Here is a 17571-nt window from a genome sequence, read left to right as displayed (position 1 = left end):
TCACACATTATGGTAGACCTGTTTGTGCTAAATAGAGTTTAATTTCACCTGTGCCATTAATATGTTTATAAGCAACTGAAAAAAGCACAAATGTCAGAGCATGTCAAAACATCCAAAGGGCCCCAAAAACACTCTGGTCCCCAGAGGGTTAAGCTTCAAGCCCATTTTTGAAAAATCCCCAGATATGGCATTCCCAAACTGAAACAGATACAGTTCATGAACCCTTTGTACTAAAAGCACAAGTAAGATCTCATTTGAAAGCTGACACCTGGAAGTTTATTGTAAATGTAGAATTAATTATTATCATAATGAAAAAAATAGTTATAAATAGCTTCAAAGTTTTGTAAAGTTATTATACATTTATTTTTATGAAACATCTTCATGAAAATAAAATTGAAGTTGGCATTGTAGCAATCTAGAAATGCACTGCAGCTAAAGCCACATGTCTGGCCATGTTATATTTAAAATTTGAAGATGATAAGTCTAAAACTCTGTATTTAGTTCAATGTTTTTCAAGATCATGTCATATGACTTTATTTTGATTAGACTGGTGTTTATTGTTTTCTTATAAGCATCTATTCAGTCTATTGCCTCTATTGTTTTGTGATGCAAAAACGAGCCCCATTCAGTCTCAGTCTCCCCTGCACATATTCACACCTCTCCAGCCAGTTTATTGCTCTAAATATGCTTTTCTTTTGTCTGCATTATAATCACTAACGACTAGCAATTCACACTGTTTCAATCCCTCATTTATTTTATAAAAGTTCTCACTTCACAGTGAAACTGTATCAAATGCCCTTTTTGAAAAACGAAACATTTCAGTAAGCATTCTTATTTAGAAAAAAATCATAAAAATTACACCGAAGTAAGGTAGCAGGTGCTCAGTACTAGCTAGCATGTTAGCTTAGCACACCATCAATACACGACAATTTATGAGAATAAAACTATGTTTGTTCTCCAAACTTACTTTATAGCGCAAGTCGAGTGTTTTAAATAACTTTCTGTAATCTGATTTGGCTTCAGATAAAAAAATCAGATAGAAAATATATTATTTTATTGTATTCTGCACAATTTGAAAGTCTATCTCGATTAGCATTACATTATACATATAATCAATTATTATGAAAATACCTGACATGACTCGAAGAACACAGGTAAATCAAATATCATTGCAATCATGTTTATTGTCTTCAAAACATCTTTATCTGCACTTTACAGCGATCTCGGATAGCTTTGTTGTGGCAGGACTTCCTGAATGTCACATGATTATGGCTCTTCTTCATGTGATCCATATATTATGGACTTCTGTTCAAACAGCGCCCTCACTTTCAGGATGAATTGATAACACAGTACAGAGTATACAGCGCTCAAAATGATTACATCGACGCATTTGGGTATAAATTCAATAAATATTATTCCTGTCTATAGAAGTCTAATGTAAAGCTATGAGAATCTATCAATATTTCTCCAAATCTGCACATGTTTGAGCTAAAAGCCCTGAGGGACGTTGTTTTGTCAAGCGCTGTCATGACGATCGCACGGGAGTTTTTTTCTGAATGAGACCGGCTGAGGCTCATAATTCATATTAAAGGTAACGACTCATTTTTTAATTTCATAACTCCTGACACAAATTAAGACATAACTGTCACTATAAGTTTCTCAGAATACAATAGTGGTCAAATACTGAATCTTGAGTCTTATATCTTTTTAATGATGTATAGTTTGTCAAGGTATAACATTAAATCTGATAGTATATTTGAACTAAATAAATAAAAAAACGCTTCAGTGCGCCGACGCTCTGGAGACGGTTAAGAGGTTAAACAGTCCTGTTAGCCTCCAGATCAGAATGTGCGCAAAATGTGGCCAAGACTTCCAGTCAGATATTTCTAGTAATCACAAATAATCCAACCAATGTTGGATGAAACCTGCTGGCAACAATCATCATATTTACAATCCTGCACTAATGCGCAGATAATACATCCTTAAGCCACTTTAATACAAGACATTTATCAGGATTTAAAATTCAATATTTGATCTGTGCAATCCAACAAAAAGAATAAAAAGAAGATCATACATACTTGTGTGTGTGTGATTTTTGTTATGTTTACAATGTAACTGAGCATGAACAAAATAGATAATTAAATGTTAATGCAATATTGATAATGCAAAATAAATATTCAATTCCACAAAGCAAACATTTGGATAGCCCTAGTTGATAAGAATGCTTTTAACCCAGACTTAGCTCTAACCCTAAACCGAAACCTGAATCTGATTGGTTCTGAGAAATGTTGTTCCTGGACCAACAAGGCTGCAGATCCAGGAACATGCCCTACTTGTGTAAATCACGTTAAGTGTGACTACATGAGTGCGTGCGAGGGAGTGCGTCCCTGTGGCTGTTCGGGTTAACTGTGTCGCTGTTATGAAAGAATCTGGGTCACACGGGGGAAATGTGTACAAGCCTGCGTGTGCTGGCGTGTGTTGTGGATTAGGAAACATCTCGAATCTGACTCACTCAAGATGACATGTGCCATGTATTTGTCAAGAGTATCAAAGGCAAACTTTCTCATGCTCAAACAGCAACATTACACACTAAAGTATGATGTCAGACACTGTAATTTATTCTGGCCCCCTTCCTGTTTACCGGGGTGATGAGATACATAGCAGACTGTGCTCACTCAATGGTTGGCTGTCTAAGTGGGGTCCGCAAAATAATATAGGGCTCATAGACAGATGGAAAAGTTTTTACAAACTTCAAAAGACCTGACCTGTTGAAAAGAGATGGTATTCGTCCCTCCTGGTGATATGGCACATAGTCTTAGAGCTCAAACATGACAATCTGGGGCTCAGGTCAGGAAGCAGACAGACTGGCTAAACCGACCGTCTGCTAGCGGCCTCGCGTCACCCAGGTCAGATAAATCCCAACACATCTCTTTCACCTAGATATCATCATATAGAGACTGTGTCTGTTCCTCTAATTAGGAAATACAAAAAACTCCCATTTTTAAGGGTAAAAATGTAATTGATGTTCAACAAATAAAAAACAATATAATACAGATGAATAAACAATAAAGCTTAGTTGCTGAATATTAGATATCTTTCTACAAAAGCACTTATTGTAAATTATATGATTACAGACTATAACCTAGATGAGCTGTGTTTGACAGAAACCTGGCTAAAACCAGACGATAACATTACTTTAAATGAGTCCACCCCACAAGATTACAGTTATAAACACGAACCTCGTCTGAAAGGCAAAGGGGGAGGTGTTGCTGTAATCTATAGTAATATCTTCAGTATTACTCTAGTTTCAAATATAATTCTTTTGAAGTGTTGGTGCTTAATGTAACACTATCTAGTGTAAGTGATAAATCGCGCTTGACATTTGTACTAGCTAGTGTATACAGGCCACCATACAGACTTTATCAAAGAATTTGCTGATTTTCTATCAGAGTTAGTACTGGCTGCAGATAAAGTCCAAATTGTAGGTGATTTACATGTTATTAATGAAAGAGATGCATTGGGATTAGCATTTACCAGCATTATAAACTCTATTGGAGTGAGACAACACGTGTCAGGACCTACTCATTGTCGTAATCATACTCTAGATCTAATATTGTCACATGGATTCGCAGTGGATGGGGTTGAAATTCTGCACCAGAGCGATGACATCTCAGATCATTATCTAGTCTCATGTAAACTTAATTTAGCCAAGGCTGCAAAGCTGACTCTGTGTTACAAATATGTTAGACCTATTACTTCTGCTACTAAATATTTATTAATAATCTTCAACTACTCAGCATGCAGGATAGTTTAGAAGAACTCGATGTTGCAACAGAAACTTTTGACTCTCTCTTTTCCAACACTTTAGACACAGTTGCTACTTTGCGCTTTAAGAAGATAAAGGAAAAAAGTCCAATGCTGTGGTACAAGGAGCACACAAGAGAGAACTTAAGAGAACTTTCTTAAAAGAACAGCCTGAAAAATGGAGAGCAGCTGGAAGAAAACAAAACTACAGGTTTTTCGCATTTCGTGGAAGGAGAGTGTTACCGCAAACAGAAAGGCCTTAAAACATCTAGATCTGCTTATTTTTCAACTATCTTAGTAAAAACAAACACAACCCTAGGCATTTATTTGATACAGTGGCTACATTAACAAGAAATTAAGCATCAGATGTTTCCAAACAGCACAGCAGTAATGACTTTATGAATTCCTTTACTTGCAAGATTGATATAATTAGAGAGAAAATTATAATCACGCAACTGTCTACTAAAGTATCACATTAGACATCGTGCTATAAACCCCATGAGGAACAATTCAATTTATCCTTTGTATGGGAGAGGAAGAAATTTCTAAACTTGTTAAATCAACAACATGTATTTAGACCCTATGCAGACTAAACTTATGAACAAGATGCTTAGTCATAGATCAACAAGCGAACAAGTCATAGATCATCTTCTTAATATTACTAATACATCAATGTCATTCATACATATCAAAAACTTTAAGCTGGCTTTTATTAAGACTCTTATTTAAAAAATGTAACTTGATCCTAGAGAACCAGTTAATTACAGACCAATCTTAAATCTCCCTTTCCTGTCAAAAAATCCTAGAAAAAGCAGTATCCTCACAACTATGTTCCTTTTTTAGAAATACATTTTATCTCCAAGGATTTCCAGTCCGGATTTAGACCGTACCATAGTACTGAGACTGCTCCCATTAGAGTTGCAAATGATTTGCTCTTATCATTCGATCGTGGCTGTATCTCTCTATTAGTGGATCTAAGTGCTACATTTGATGCTATCGACCAAAACATTCTTTTAAATAGACTTGAAAATTATGTTGCCATTAGTTGAATTTAAATCACACTTATCTGACCGTTATCAGTGTGTAGCAGTAAATGAAGAGATGTCTTATCGATCACAAGTTCAGTATGACGTACCTCAAGGCTCAGTGCTAGGACCATTACTGTTCACTCTGTACATGCTACACACACACACACACTGTACATGCTACCCTCACACACACACACTCTGTACATGCTACCCTTAGGAGATATCATTAGGAAACATGGCATTAGCTTTCACTGTTTCGCTGATGATACTCAGTTCTATATTTCTTCGCACCCAGACAAAATATACCAATCCACAAAATGAAATGAATGCACAGTAATTTTAGGAATTTCCTACTACTTCATTCCCAACCTCTGCATATTATAACCTTGAATACTGCCTCTTACTGGATGACTTCTCTGTCAAGTCTTTGTCCTCAGATAGGAACCTGGGTGTGCTCTTTGAAACCAATCTTTCATTTTAAAATCACGTTTCTAGCATCTGTAAAACCACATTCTTTCATCTTAAAAATATATCAAAATTACGACATATGCTTTCAATGACAAATGCGGAACAGTTAGTTCATGCGTTCATGACCTCAAGGCTAGATTATTGTAAAGCTCTACTGGGTGGTTGCCCTGCACGCTTAATAAACAAACTACAGCTAGTCCAAAACGCAGCAGCTCGAGTTCTTACTAGAACCAGGAAGTATGACCATATTAGCCCGGTTCTGTCAACACTGCATTGGCTCCCTATTAAACATCGCATGCATTTTTTTATATTCCTGATTACTTACAAAGCACTTAATGGTTTAGCTCCCAGTACTTAACGCATTAAAGTCCTTCACGTCTACTGCGATCTCAAAATTCATCCCAATTGATACTGCATGCAGTGGATCCTTTTCCTATTTAGCACCTAAACTCTGAAACAGTCTTCCTAGCCTTGTTCGGGAAGCAGACACACTATGTAAAAAAAATCTAGACTAAAAACACATCTCTTTAACCTGACATACACATAACACATTATCACATTCATTTAAAAGATTTGTTAAGCTGGATGAATTAGGCAAGGTCAACCGGAACCGGGAACACTTCCTATAACACCCGATGTACTTGTTACATCGTAAGAAGAATGGCATCTACGCTAATGTTAGTCTCTCTGTTTATCCTGAGGTTACCGTAGTCAGCTGAATCCGGCCCGTATCCCGATCTGATGGTGGACCTGCACCTAGACACGGCCACAACACAGCCCTGAATGTCAGAAGAGACCGTGTCAACTAGACTCTCCCCTGTGAAGGCCTCGTCACACGACAGCCATCGCCACAGATCCTCAGCAAAGACCACAAGAACCAGACAGGTCCTCCGCATAGACCCTATGGCCAGCTTCGGCTCCATACCGGCATGATGGATCTGATCTTCAAGCAAAAGGAACTGGATAAATATTTGAATGCTTCTGATCCCGATCTGAATTCTGACTTGTGATGCAGTCTGAATCATGACACCATGTTCGTTCGTTGGCCAGAGGAGAATGGCCAGAGGGTTTCTCCCAAGGTTTTTGTCTCCATTTGGGTTCCTAGCCACTGTCGCCTCTGGCTTGCTTAGTTGGGGACACTTTATATGTAAGCAATAAGGTTCGAAAGGCTGTGCTGTATCGTGAATAAGTCACGGCTGAAGGGCGTTGTTAGGCACGACGCGAAGCGGAGTTATTCACGATACAGCACTAGCCTCTCGTACCTTCTTGCTTTAATAAAACGGTTACCACACAATGCAAATATTAAAGCCAAAAAAAATATGTTTCAATGCAACTTTCATGAAGTAAAATCACTAAAAGTCTTCCTTCCACTGGGAAAAAATAGTCCCTGACTGAGAAAAGGAACAGAAGTTACATTATTTCGCCTTTCGATGGCGGCAAAGACTGACTTTATGAGTGAGTCAGTCAGTAGAGAAGACTTTAATATTGAAAGGACTAAAACTGGTGGTAAACATGGAGAAGCAACTGACGAATGACTAGCGTGTCATGGCACGGGAAAACACCTTAACTGTTAAGGACAAGATATTGAAGTGGACATTCAAATGGATTTTTATCCATTTTTTTTTATCTCTCACAATACTCACTCTATAAGCTTATCAATGAGCAACATTAATGAGAACATAGCCTATGTTTACGTTGCTAAGAGTGGTTGCTAGGGGTGTTGTGTAGTGATACATAGAACCGTTGGGTGAAGCGGTCGTGTTTTATCGTGAATAAAACACAGCTATTGACCAATCAGAATCAAGGACTGGAACTAACCGTGTTAAAATCAACATTACTGATCAGACTGTACTGACACGGGATGATGACATCCCTGCTTTATAGAGGAAATTAACTAATTTAATAATTGACGATCTTTACAACAGAACTGAATCAACACTGAACTGACTTCAGTTGAATAATGACACTATTTTCTTTTAGAGCTGTTGTACATCCGAAATGAACTCAATGAATCATCATTTTCCGGTTATCACTGTAAAACTGCATTGAAACAATCTGTATTGTATAAAGCGCTATATAAGGTGATTTGACTTGACTTAAAGAAAGAAGAACATGGAAAAAAGCATCATAGGTCCTCTTTAAATATTGATTTGAGTAAATTAAGTCATAATGCGAGAAGAATAAGCACATTTGAGAGACATGTAACTAACAGTTTAGTGTTATTATGCTAAAATATCTGACGAACAGAACGTGGCTGAACCGTTATGATTCGCCAGTGATGTGTCATAACGGAGGCACAGCTACTCTAGGACCGAAGCGATGGACACTCACAGCTTGTTGCCCTTCAGAGCCGCGTGGTGCAGCAGGTTGAACCCGCGGTTGTTCTGCTGGGTGAAGTCGATGTTGGGCACCACAGTCAGAATCTCAATGATGCTTCTGAAGTCTTTAGCAATGGCGTCGTGTAAGGGTGTATCTCCATATGAATCCTGACAACAGAACAGGGAAAAAAAATCACTTAAAGGGGACATATCATGAAAATCTGACTAAGTGCTATAATCGCGTCTCCGGTGCTTCTACCAACCCAGAACACGTGAAAAGTGAAACCCAGTAACTCTGTTCTGGTGAGTCTTTCTGTTATAAAATAAGCCGATCAGATTTCGCTCCTTCTGCCGTATGAAGAGGATCTTATTATAATATTCCCGGCCCTTAATCTGCACGTTTACACACACCAGCGACATTGGGTTCGGCGAGCGCCAACAGAGACCAGTTCTAACGCACTGGAGAAGATCCAGCAAAGCCTGAAACTGTTCTGTGGTCGAGCACAGACGACACTGAACACTATTGACCAGAACATGTCAGCGCTGTCTTATAAACACCTCAGGAACTGTGGACACTTGTGGAAGAGTTCAACATGACGAGGAGATGATCAGTGTAACTCCACAACAACTACAGAAATGTCTCCGCTAACATTCAGAAACGTGTAAAAGTGAAGCTCTCCCTGAGTCTCTCTGTAAGGCTGCACTCGCTGCTGTTACTCCTGACTCTGGATCAGTGAGATCGGCCTGTGTTGTTATTGCCGGAGTCTCTGAAGCTTGTGTGAAGGCTCCGCCCTCTTCTGAACGGAGGCGGAGCTAGAGCTCATTTGCATATAAAGGGACACAAATAAAACAATGTGTTTTTGCTCACAACCATAAAGGGGCAAATATGACAAGCTATAATAAATGATCTGGTATTTTGAGCTGAAATTTCACAGACACATTCTGGAGACACCAGAGATTTATATTACACCTTGTGAAAAGGGGCGTAATATGTCACTTTTAAATCATGACGTTAGTCAAATGGTAAAGTGATACGCCCCTCTTGTCGGCAGTAATAGCCTCATGGGCAGCGCTGAGATATATCGCCAGCATATAGTCCCGGCTCATGGACCTTTTCCGATCCCGTCCCCCTCACTTCCTGTCCACTCTTCCTGTCCGCTGCCCGGCCAACCCGAACATGCTTTTAGGTGCTTTTGTCCAACGTGCTTTTGTGCATGTTAAGGGTCTCAAAAGTGCCAGAGAATTCAAACAAAAAAAAATCCATTGATAAGAAAACGTCCCTTTAGGTCTTAGCCCCTAGTTCCAGTGCTAACCCGCCCTAATAGCTACCCACACCACTAAACCTGTCCAAACCGTGCCAGTCTCAGGCCTCTATAGCAGCACAAGTGTTTGCAATACAACATCAACACAATACGTTTATGGTACCTAACAATTATTATTTTTGATGCAAGTACATAGTAGTTAAAGCTCCTTAACAGTTGTGCTGCTTCAGATTTTTGTGAAAAACTGCAATTTTTTTAATTTTTCAGGAATCTTTGATGATTAGAACAGTTCAAAAGAACAGCATTTATTTGAAATAGAAATCTGTATAATGATAAATGTCTTTACTGCCGCTTTCGATCAATTTAATGTGTCCTTCATGAATAAAAGTGTTCATTTACTTACTGACCCAGATCAAACATAATAAAACAGAATCAATCAAGAGACTATGAATCCTGCTCAACTGACTTATAGGTTATGATTAATACTGAAGAAGTTTGAAATTGACATTTGATTAATAAAAATATTAAATAATAACTGTAATTAAAACATGCCACTGGAGACCTCTTGCCACAAATCTTCACATCAACGTAAAAACATTAATTCTAAACGAGTTACTGAGTTCACAAATCCCCCATTAACAAACATACATAAAAATAATATTTTTATATCCAACATAAAAAAACCCACTGCTCCCTACTACCAAAAAAAAAAGAAAACTACACCAATTAAACTCAAAACAGATAACTAATCCAGATCTCTTGCCGTGAGGCGTTAGTGTCTGACCTGGAGGTTGACGTCGGCCGAGTGCTCCGTCAACACCCTCACCACATCCGTGAAGCCTTTATTAACCGCGATGTGCAGCGCCGTACACATGGAGTTATTCAGCAGGTTCACTCCGGCTCCTTTACTGAGCAGCAGACGCGCAATCTCTGCCTGATTCCTGCACACATGTCAGACACACACATCACACATAGGAGACAAACAAGACCAGGCACACAATAAACACCCCTCAACAAATAAATGCTCCCCTGTCTGGGTACACATTCTTCAAAAGATCTTCTTTTGTGTTCAACAGAAGAAAGAAACTCATACAGGGTTGGAACAACAAAAGGGTGAGTTAAAGATGACAGGATTTCCCTTTTTGGGTATATAACATTATATAACATATGTTATATAATACAGACATATATTACTACAGTGATATTTAACATGTCTGTAATATTGCTGCGGAAATATTCAGGGGGTATCCATGGTCTGTTGTAGTAATCCTTTAATGCTTTTACATTTTGAAATGTCATTAGTGTGAGGAGAATAATGTCATCTCATATACCCAGTGTTTGAAAATGCTTATTGTGTTCATAGAGCGAACCTTTCGCTGGTCGTTTACAGTTCAACAGAAGTTACGCCCATAATTCGTGCAGCTCATGGGGTGCTATAAGAGTTATGTACACCGTTTACTTTCTTTGATCAACAGTTCTGTCTAATAATTTATTAAATTTAAATAAACTAATGAAGACGGGAAATGGGAGCCCCAGTGTATCTGTGCTGTCAAAATAAATAAATAAACCACTATGTTACAGCTTATATATATATATATATATGCTGTGACTTAGTTAATCTGGTTTATTTTTCTCTTTTTTCCCCATTTTTTCCATATATATATATTAGCTAGTGATTTGACAGGGTTACCCACCACTGTTGATTTTTACCCGTATTTGGTTGGTTAATTTGGTTAATTCGTTAATTTTTAAAACCCTGCGTGCATGTCATACTTGATAATACACACAGGCTCTTATAATAGTCAGAAAGATCCCGCTGTGGAGGGCATGAGTAAGCGCTCACCCGAACGCTGTGTAGTGTAGCGCGGCGTCTCCGTCCTCATCTTTAGCCTCGATGCTGCTGTTGGCCTGAAGCAGGACCTTCACCACCTCCACGTGCCCCTGATGGGCAGCAACCTGCAGAGCGGTCTTACCCTGGTTCTTTATATCCACCTGGACACAGTCACACACAGGCGTCAGTCAAACACACTCCTGCAAAGACTTGAGCCATCGACCGACCAGTCGACCTACTTCACATCCATGCTCAACGGAACCAGAGAGAGAAAACAGACACTACTGGCCAAACGTTTGGAATAATGTTTTTTTTTTTTTAAAGGAATAATTTATTCCTTTTGATCGAAGCTGAATTTTCAGCATGATTTATTTGAAATAGAAATCTTTTGTAACATTATAAACGTCTTTACTGTCACTTTTGATTAATTTAATGTGCCCTTGCTGAATACAAGGAATTTTTATTTATTTATCTTTCTTACACTATCATACAAATGTTTCCAAAAATAAATGTTTCTTGAGCATCAAATCCTCATATTAGAGTGATTTCTGAAGGATCATGTGACACTGAAGACTGGAGTAATGATGCTGAAAATACAGCTTTGATTGAATAAATTACACTTTACTATATATTCATATAGAAAACATCTGTTTTAAATTGTAATAATATTTCACTATTATTAATGTATTTTTGATCAAATAAATGCAGCCTTGAGGAGCAGAAGAGACTCTTCCAAAAAAACATTAAAATAAATTAGTACTCTAGTAGGCCTGTCACAATCGTGATTTTTTTGCTGAAGATTAATTGTCAAACTAAGAATTGTGATTAGCCATTTAATTATGTTTTGTCTTTTTTTTAAACTTGCAATTGAAAAAAAACTTACATTATAATAAAATATACCTATATGATTTACTTTAAAGCTGTAAAAATTTATATTTATATAATTAATAATAATATAACATATACTTTTATTATACTATAAGGGCAGTTTTTTCTCCAAACAGATAAACAGCAAAGTCTGTCTCTAGTGTGTTTATAAAAGGAAAGGCTGTAACCCTTTGTACAGACAGATACAGAAATAACTTAAAACGACCAGAGATTTTCTACTAAATTCTCTCAGGCTGAGGCACTGACCTTGTCAGGGTATTTTTGCACCATTTCGCGCACTTTAACAGCGCTCCCGTGCGCTGCCTCGATAACCAGCCGTCCCGGATGATCCTGCTCCGTCGACTGAGACAGCAGCTTCTCCAGCACCGAAATAACCGTACCTGAATGACGGAGAGGGAAAGAATTAAACTCCGCGTTCAGAAAGGTTTCCATGAGCCCAAGTGTCACTGTCCCACAGTTCAAAACCAGTCAGAATGAGTCAAAATGTCACCATGCATCAAGACACAAACAATCCAGCACTGGCACAGCATGTGAAGGAGAGAAAAAAAGAGAGAGAAGAGAGAGAGATACACTAAAAACACACGGTGCTGAAACGAGAAAAACAAGCATTGGTTTCATGCAGGAAAGTGTGGAAGAGAAAAGATGATGTGGTTATTATCTTTTTATCTTAAAGAGAAAGCCAAAGAAAAAAGAAAAAAGAAAAGAATCATATGACATGATGAGGAGAGTGAGGAGCGGCACTTCCTGTGAATTCTTACTTCCTGATTCGCTGGCGTTCTCAGCCGTCATCAGATTGGCGTCGACCTCACCAGGCTGTGCTGAGAGACACGCGGGGTTAAAGGTCCACGTCTGACCTCCAAACGCCACACGCAGGTCCCCGTCGGCATACACTTTCAAAACCTTTCCAACCTGACCCAACGCCTGAGAATAAACACACAAATGAAGAGTCAAATGGCGGATCAGACAACAGTGTACTGGAGTGCCTCAGTGCTGGGACCGCTTCTCTTCTCCATCTACATGTCATCACTAGTGTCTGTCATTCAGAAACATGGTTTATCCCATCACAGTTATCATCTAGCTACTGGAGTGCCTCAGGGTTCAGTGGTGGAACCGCTTCTCTTCTCCATCTACATGTCATCACTAGGATCTGTCATTCAGAAACATGGTTTATCCTATCACTGTTATCATCTAGCTACTGGAGTGCCTCAGTGCTGGGACCGCTTCTCTTCTCCATCCACATGTCATCACTAGGATCTGTCATTCAGAAACATGGTTTATCCTATCACTGTTATCATCTAGCTACTGGAGTGCCTCAGGGTTCAGTGCTGGGACCACTTCTCTTCTTCATCAACATGTCATCACTAGGATCTGTCATTCAGAAACATGGTTTATCCCATCACTGTTATCATCTAGCTACTGGAGTGCCTCAGGGCTCAGTGCTGGGACCACTTCTCTTCTCCATCTACATGTCATCACTAAGATCTGTCATTCAGAAACATGGTTTATCCCATCACTGTTATCATCTAGATACTGGAGTGCCTCAGGGCTCAGTGCTGAGACCGCATCTCTTCTACATCTACATGTCATCACTAGGATCTGTCATTCAGAAACATGGTTTATCCCATCACTGTTATCATCTAGCTACTGGAGTGCCTCAGGGTTCAGTGCTGGGACCGCTTCTCTTCTACATCTACATGTCATCACTAGGATCTGTCATTCAGAAACATGGTTTATCCCATCACTGTTATCATCTAGCTACTGGAGTGCCTCAGGGCTCAGTGCTGGGACCGCTTCTCTTCTCCATCTACATGTCATCACTGGGATCTGTCACTCAGAAACATGGTTTATCCTATCACTGTTATCATCTAGCTACTGGAGTGCCTCAGGGCTCAGTGCTGGGACCGCTTCTCTTCTACATCTACATGTCATCACTAGGATCTGTCATTCAGAAACATGGTTTATCCCATCACTGTTATCATCTAGCTACTGGAGTGCCTCAGGGCTCAGTGCTGGAACCGCTTCTTTTCTCCATCCACATGTCATCACTAGGATCTGTCATTCAGAAACATGGTTTATCCCATCACTGTTATCATCTAGCTACTGGAGTGCCTCAGGGTTCAGTGCTGGGACCACTTCTCTTCTTCATCAACATGTCATCACTAGGATCTGTCATTCAGAAACATGGTTTATCCCATCACTGTTATCATCTAGCTACTGGAGTGCCTCAGGGTTCAGTGCTGGGACCACTTCTCTTCTTCATCAACATGGCATCACTAGGATCTGTCATTCAGAAACATGGTTTATCCCATCACTGTTATCATCTAGCTACTGGAGTGCCTCAGGGTTCAGTGCTGGGACCACTTCTCTTCTTCATCAACATGTCATCACTAGGATCTGTCATTCAGAAACATGGTTTATCCCATCACTGTTATCATCTAGCTACTGGAGTGCCTCAGGGTTCAGTGCTGGGACCACTTCTCTTCTTCATCAACATGGCATCACTAGGATCTGTCATTCAGAAACATGTTTTATCCCATCACTGTTATCATCTAGCTACTGGAGTGCCTCAGGGCTCAGTGCTGGGACCACTTTTCTTCTTCATCAACATGTCATCACTAGGATCTGTCATTCAGAAACATGGTTTATCCCATCACTGTTATCATCTAGCTACTGGAGTGCCTCAGGGCTCAGTGCTGGGACCACTTCTCTTCTTCATCAACATGTCATCACTAGGATCTGTCATTCAGAAACATGGTTTATCCCATCACTGTTATCATCTAGCTACTGGAGTGCCTCAGGGCTCAGTGCTGGAACCGCTTCTCTTCTCCATCCACATGTCATCACTAGGATCTGTCATTCAGAAACATGGTTTATCCCATCACAGTTATCATCTAGCTACTGGAGTGCCTCAGGGTTCAGTGGTGGAACCGCTTCTCTTCTCCATCCACATGTCATCACTAGGATCTGTCATTCAGAAACATGGTTTATCCCATCACTGTTATCATCTAGCTACTGGAGTGCCTCAGGGCTCAGTGCTGGGACCGCTTCTCTTCTCCATCCACATGTCATCACTAGGATCTATCATTCAGAAACATGGTTTTCCCATCACTGTTATCATCTAGCTACTGGAGTGCCTCAGGGCTCAGTGCTGGGACCGCTTCTCTTCTCCATCTACATGTCATCACTAGGATCTATCATTCAGAAACATGGTTTATCCCATCACTGTTATTATCTAGCTACTGGAGTGCCTCAGGGCTCAGTGCTGGGACCGCTTCTCTTCTCCATCTACATGTCTTCACTAGGATCTGTCATTCAGAAACATGTTTTTTCCATCAATGTTATCATCTAGCTACTGGAGTGCCTCAGGGCTCAGTGCTGGGACCGCTTATCTTCTCCATCTACATGTCTTCACTAGGATCTATCATTCAGAAACATGTTTTATCCCATCACTGTTATTATCTAGCTACTGGAGTGCCTCAGGGCTCAGTGCTGGAACCGCTTCTCTTCTCCATCCACATGTCATCACTAGGATCTGTCATTCAGAAACATGGTTTATCCCATCACAGTTATCATCTAGCTACTGGAGTGCCTCAGGGTTCAGTGGTGGAACCGCTTCTCTTCTCCATCCACATGTCATCACTAGGATCTGTCATTCAGAAACATGGTTTATCCCATCACAGTTATCATCTAGCTACTGGAGTGCCTCAGGGTTCAGTGGTGGAACCGCTTCTCTTCTCCATCCACATGTCATCACTAGGATCTGTCATTCAGAAACATGGTTTATCCCATCACTGTTATCATCTAGCTACTGGAGTGCCTCAGGGCTCAGTGCTGGGACCGCTTCTCTTCTCCATCTACATGTCATCACTAGGATCTATCATTCAGAAACATGGTTTTCCCATCACTGTTATCATCTAGCTACTGGAGTGCCTCAGGGCTCAGTGCTGGGACCGCTTCTCTTCTCCATCTACATGTCATCACTAGGATCTATCATTCAGAAACATGGTTTATCCCATCACTGTTATTATCTAGCTACTGGAGTGCCTCAGGGCTCAGTGCTGGGACCGCTTCTCTTCTCCATCTACATGTCTTCACTAGGATCTGTCATTCAGAAACATGTTTTTTCCATCATTGTTATCATCTAGCTACTGGAGTGCCTCAGGGCTCAGTGCTGGGACCGCTTCTCTTCTCCATCTACATGTCATCACTAGGATCTATCATTCAGAAACATGGTTTATCCCATCACTGTTATTATCTAGCTACTGGAGTGCCTCAGGGCTCAGTGCTGGGACCGCTTCTCTTCTACATCTACATGTCATCACTAGGATCTGTCATTCAGAAACATGTTTTTTCCATCATTGTTATCATCTAGCTACTGGAGTGCCTCAGGGCTCAGTGCTGGGACCGCTTCTCTTCGCCATCTACATGTCATCACTAGGATCTGTCATTCAGAAACATGGTTTATCCCATCACTGTTATCATCTAGCTACTGGAGTGCCTCAGGGCTCAGTGCTGGGACCGCTTCTCTTCTCCATCTACATGTCATCACTAGGATCTGTCACTCAGAAACATGGTTTATCCTATCACTGTTATTATCTAGCTACTGGAGTGCCTCAGGGCTCAGTGCTGGGACCGCTTCTCTTCTACATCTACATGTCTTCACTAGGATCTGTCATTCAGAAACATGTTTTTTCCATCACTGTTATCATCTAGCTACTGGAGTGCCTCAGGGCTCAGTGCTGGAACCGCTTCTCTTCTACATCTACATGTCATCACTAGGATCTGTCTTTCAGAAACATGGTTTATCCCATCACTGTTATCATCTAGCTACTGGAGTGCCTCAGGGCTCAGTGCTGGGACCTCTTCTCTTCTCCATCTACATGTCATCACTAGGATCTGTCACTCAGAAACATGGTTTATCCTATCACTGTTATTATCTAGCTACTGGAGTGCCTCAGGGTTCAGTGCTGGGACTGCTTCTCTTCTCCATCTACATGTCATCACTAGGATCTGTCATTCAGAAACATGGTTTATCCCATCACTGTTATCATCTAGCTACTGGAGTGCCTCAGGGCTCAGTGCTGGGACCTCTTCTCTTCTCCATCTACATGTCATCACTAGGATCTGTCACTCAGAAACATGGTTTATCCCATCACTGTTATCATCTAGCTACTGGAGTGCCTCAGGGCTCAGTGCTGGGACTGCTTCTCTTCTCCATCTACATGTCATCACTAGGATCTGTCATTCAGAAACATGCTTTATCCCATCACTGTTATCATCTAGCTACTGGAGTGCCTCAGGGCTCAGTGCTGGGACCGCTTCTCTTCTCCATCTACATGTCATCACTAGGATCTGTCATTCAGAAACATGGTTTATCCCATCACTGTTATCATCTAGCTACTGGAGTGCCTCAGGGCTCAGTGCTGGGACCGCTTCTCTTCTACATCTACATGTCATCACTAGGATCTGTCATTCAGAAACATGGTTTATCCCATCACTGTTATCATCTAGCTACTGGAGTGCCTCAGGGCTCAGTGCTGGGACCGATTCTCTTCTCCATCTACATGTCCTCACTAGGATCTGTCATTCAGAAACTTGGTTTATCCCATCACTGTTATCATCTAGCTACTGGAGTGCCTCAGGGCTCAGTGCTGGGACCGCTTCTCTTCTCCATCTACATGTCATCACTAGGATCTGTCATTCAGAAACATGGTTTATCCCATCACTGTTATCATCTAGCTACTGGAGTGCCTCAGGGCTCAGTGCTGGGACCGCTTCTCTTCTACATCTACATGTCATCACTAGGATCTGTCATTCAGAAACATGGTTTATCCCATCACTGTTATCATCTAGCTACTGGAGTGCCTCAGGGCTCAGTGCTGGGACCGCTTCTCTTCTTCATCTACATGTCATCACTAGCATCTGTCATTCAGAACCATGGTTTTTCCTACTGCTATGCTGATGTTACACAA

The 17571-nt window shown here is 40.6% G+C and overlaps 1 protein-coding gene across 6 annotated transcripts in view; it reads right to left on the bottom strand.

Moving 5' to 3' along the window:
• Nucleotides 1-17571, bottom strand: part of mib2 (MIB E3 ubiquitin protein ligase 2) — a 97303-nt gene that overhangs the window by 30075 nt on the left and 49657 nt on the right. For all 6 annotated transcript variants that reach the window (XM_056240437.1, XM_056240438.1, XM_056240441.1 and 3 more), the window contains 5 exons: nt 12358-12520; nt 11846-11979; nt 10724-10872; nt 9665-9821; nt 7632-7786 (listed from right to left, as the gene is read on the bottom strand). In XM_056240437.1, coding sequence (XP_056096412.1) covers nt 7632-7786; nt 9665-9821; nt 10724-10872; nt 11846-11979; nt 12358-12520 — 758 coding nt within the window. The remainder of the gene's footprint in view (nt 1-7631; nt 7787-9664; nt 9822-10723; nt 10873-11845; nt 11980-12357; nt 12521-17571) is intronic.

Source organism: Rhinichthys klamathensis, unplaced genomic scaffold, assembly GCF_029890125.1.
Source record: "Rhinichthys klamathensis goyatoka isolate OS25496 unplaced genomic scaffold, OSU_Roscu_1.1 h1tg000599l_1, whole genome shotgun sequence".
Lineage (NCBI taxonomy): Eukaryota > Metazoa > Chordata > Actinopteri > Cypriniformes > Leuciscidae > Rhinichthys > Rhinichthys klamathensis.
The sequence above is the reverse complement of the archived record's forward strand: the minus strand, read 5'-3'. Positions and strand labels throughout refer to the sequence as shown.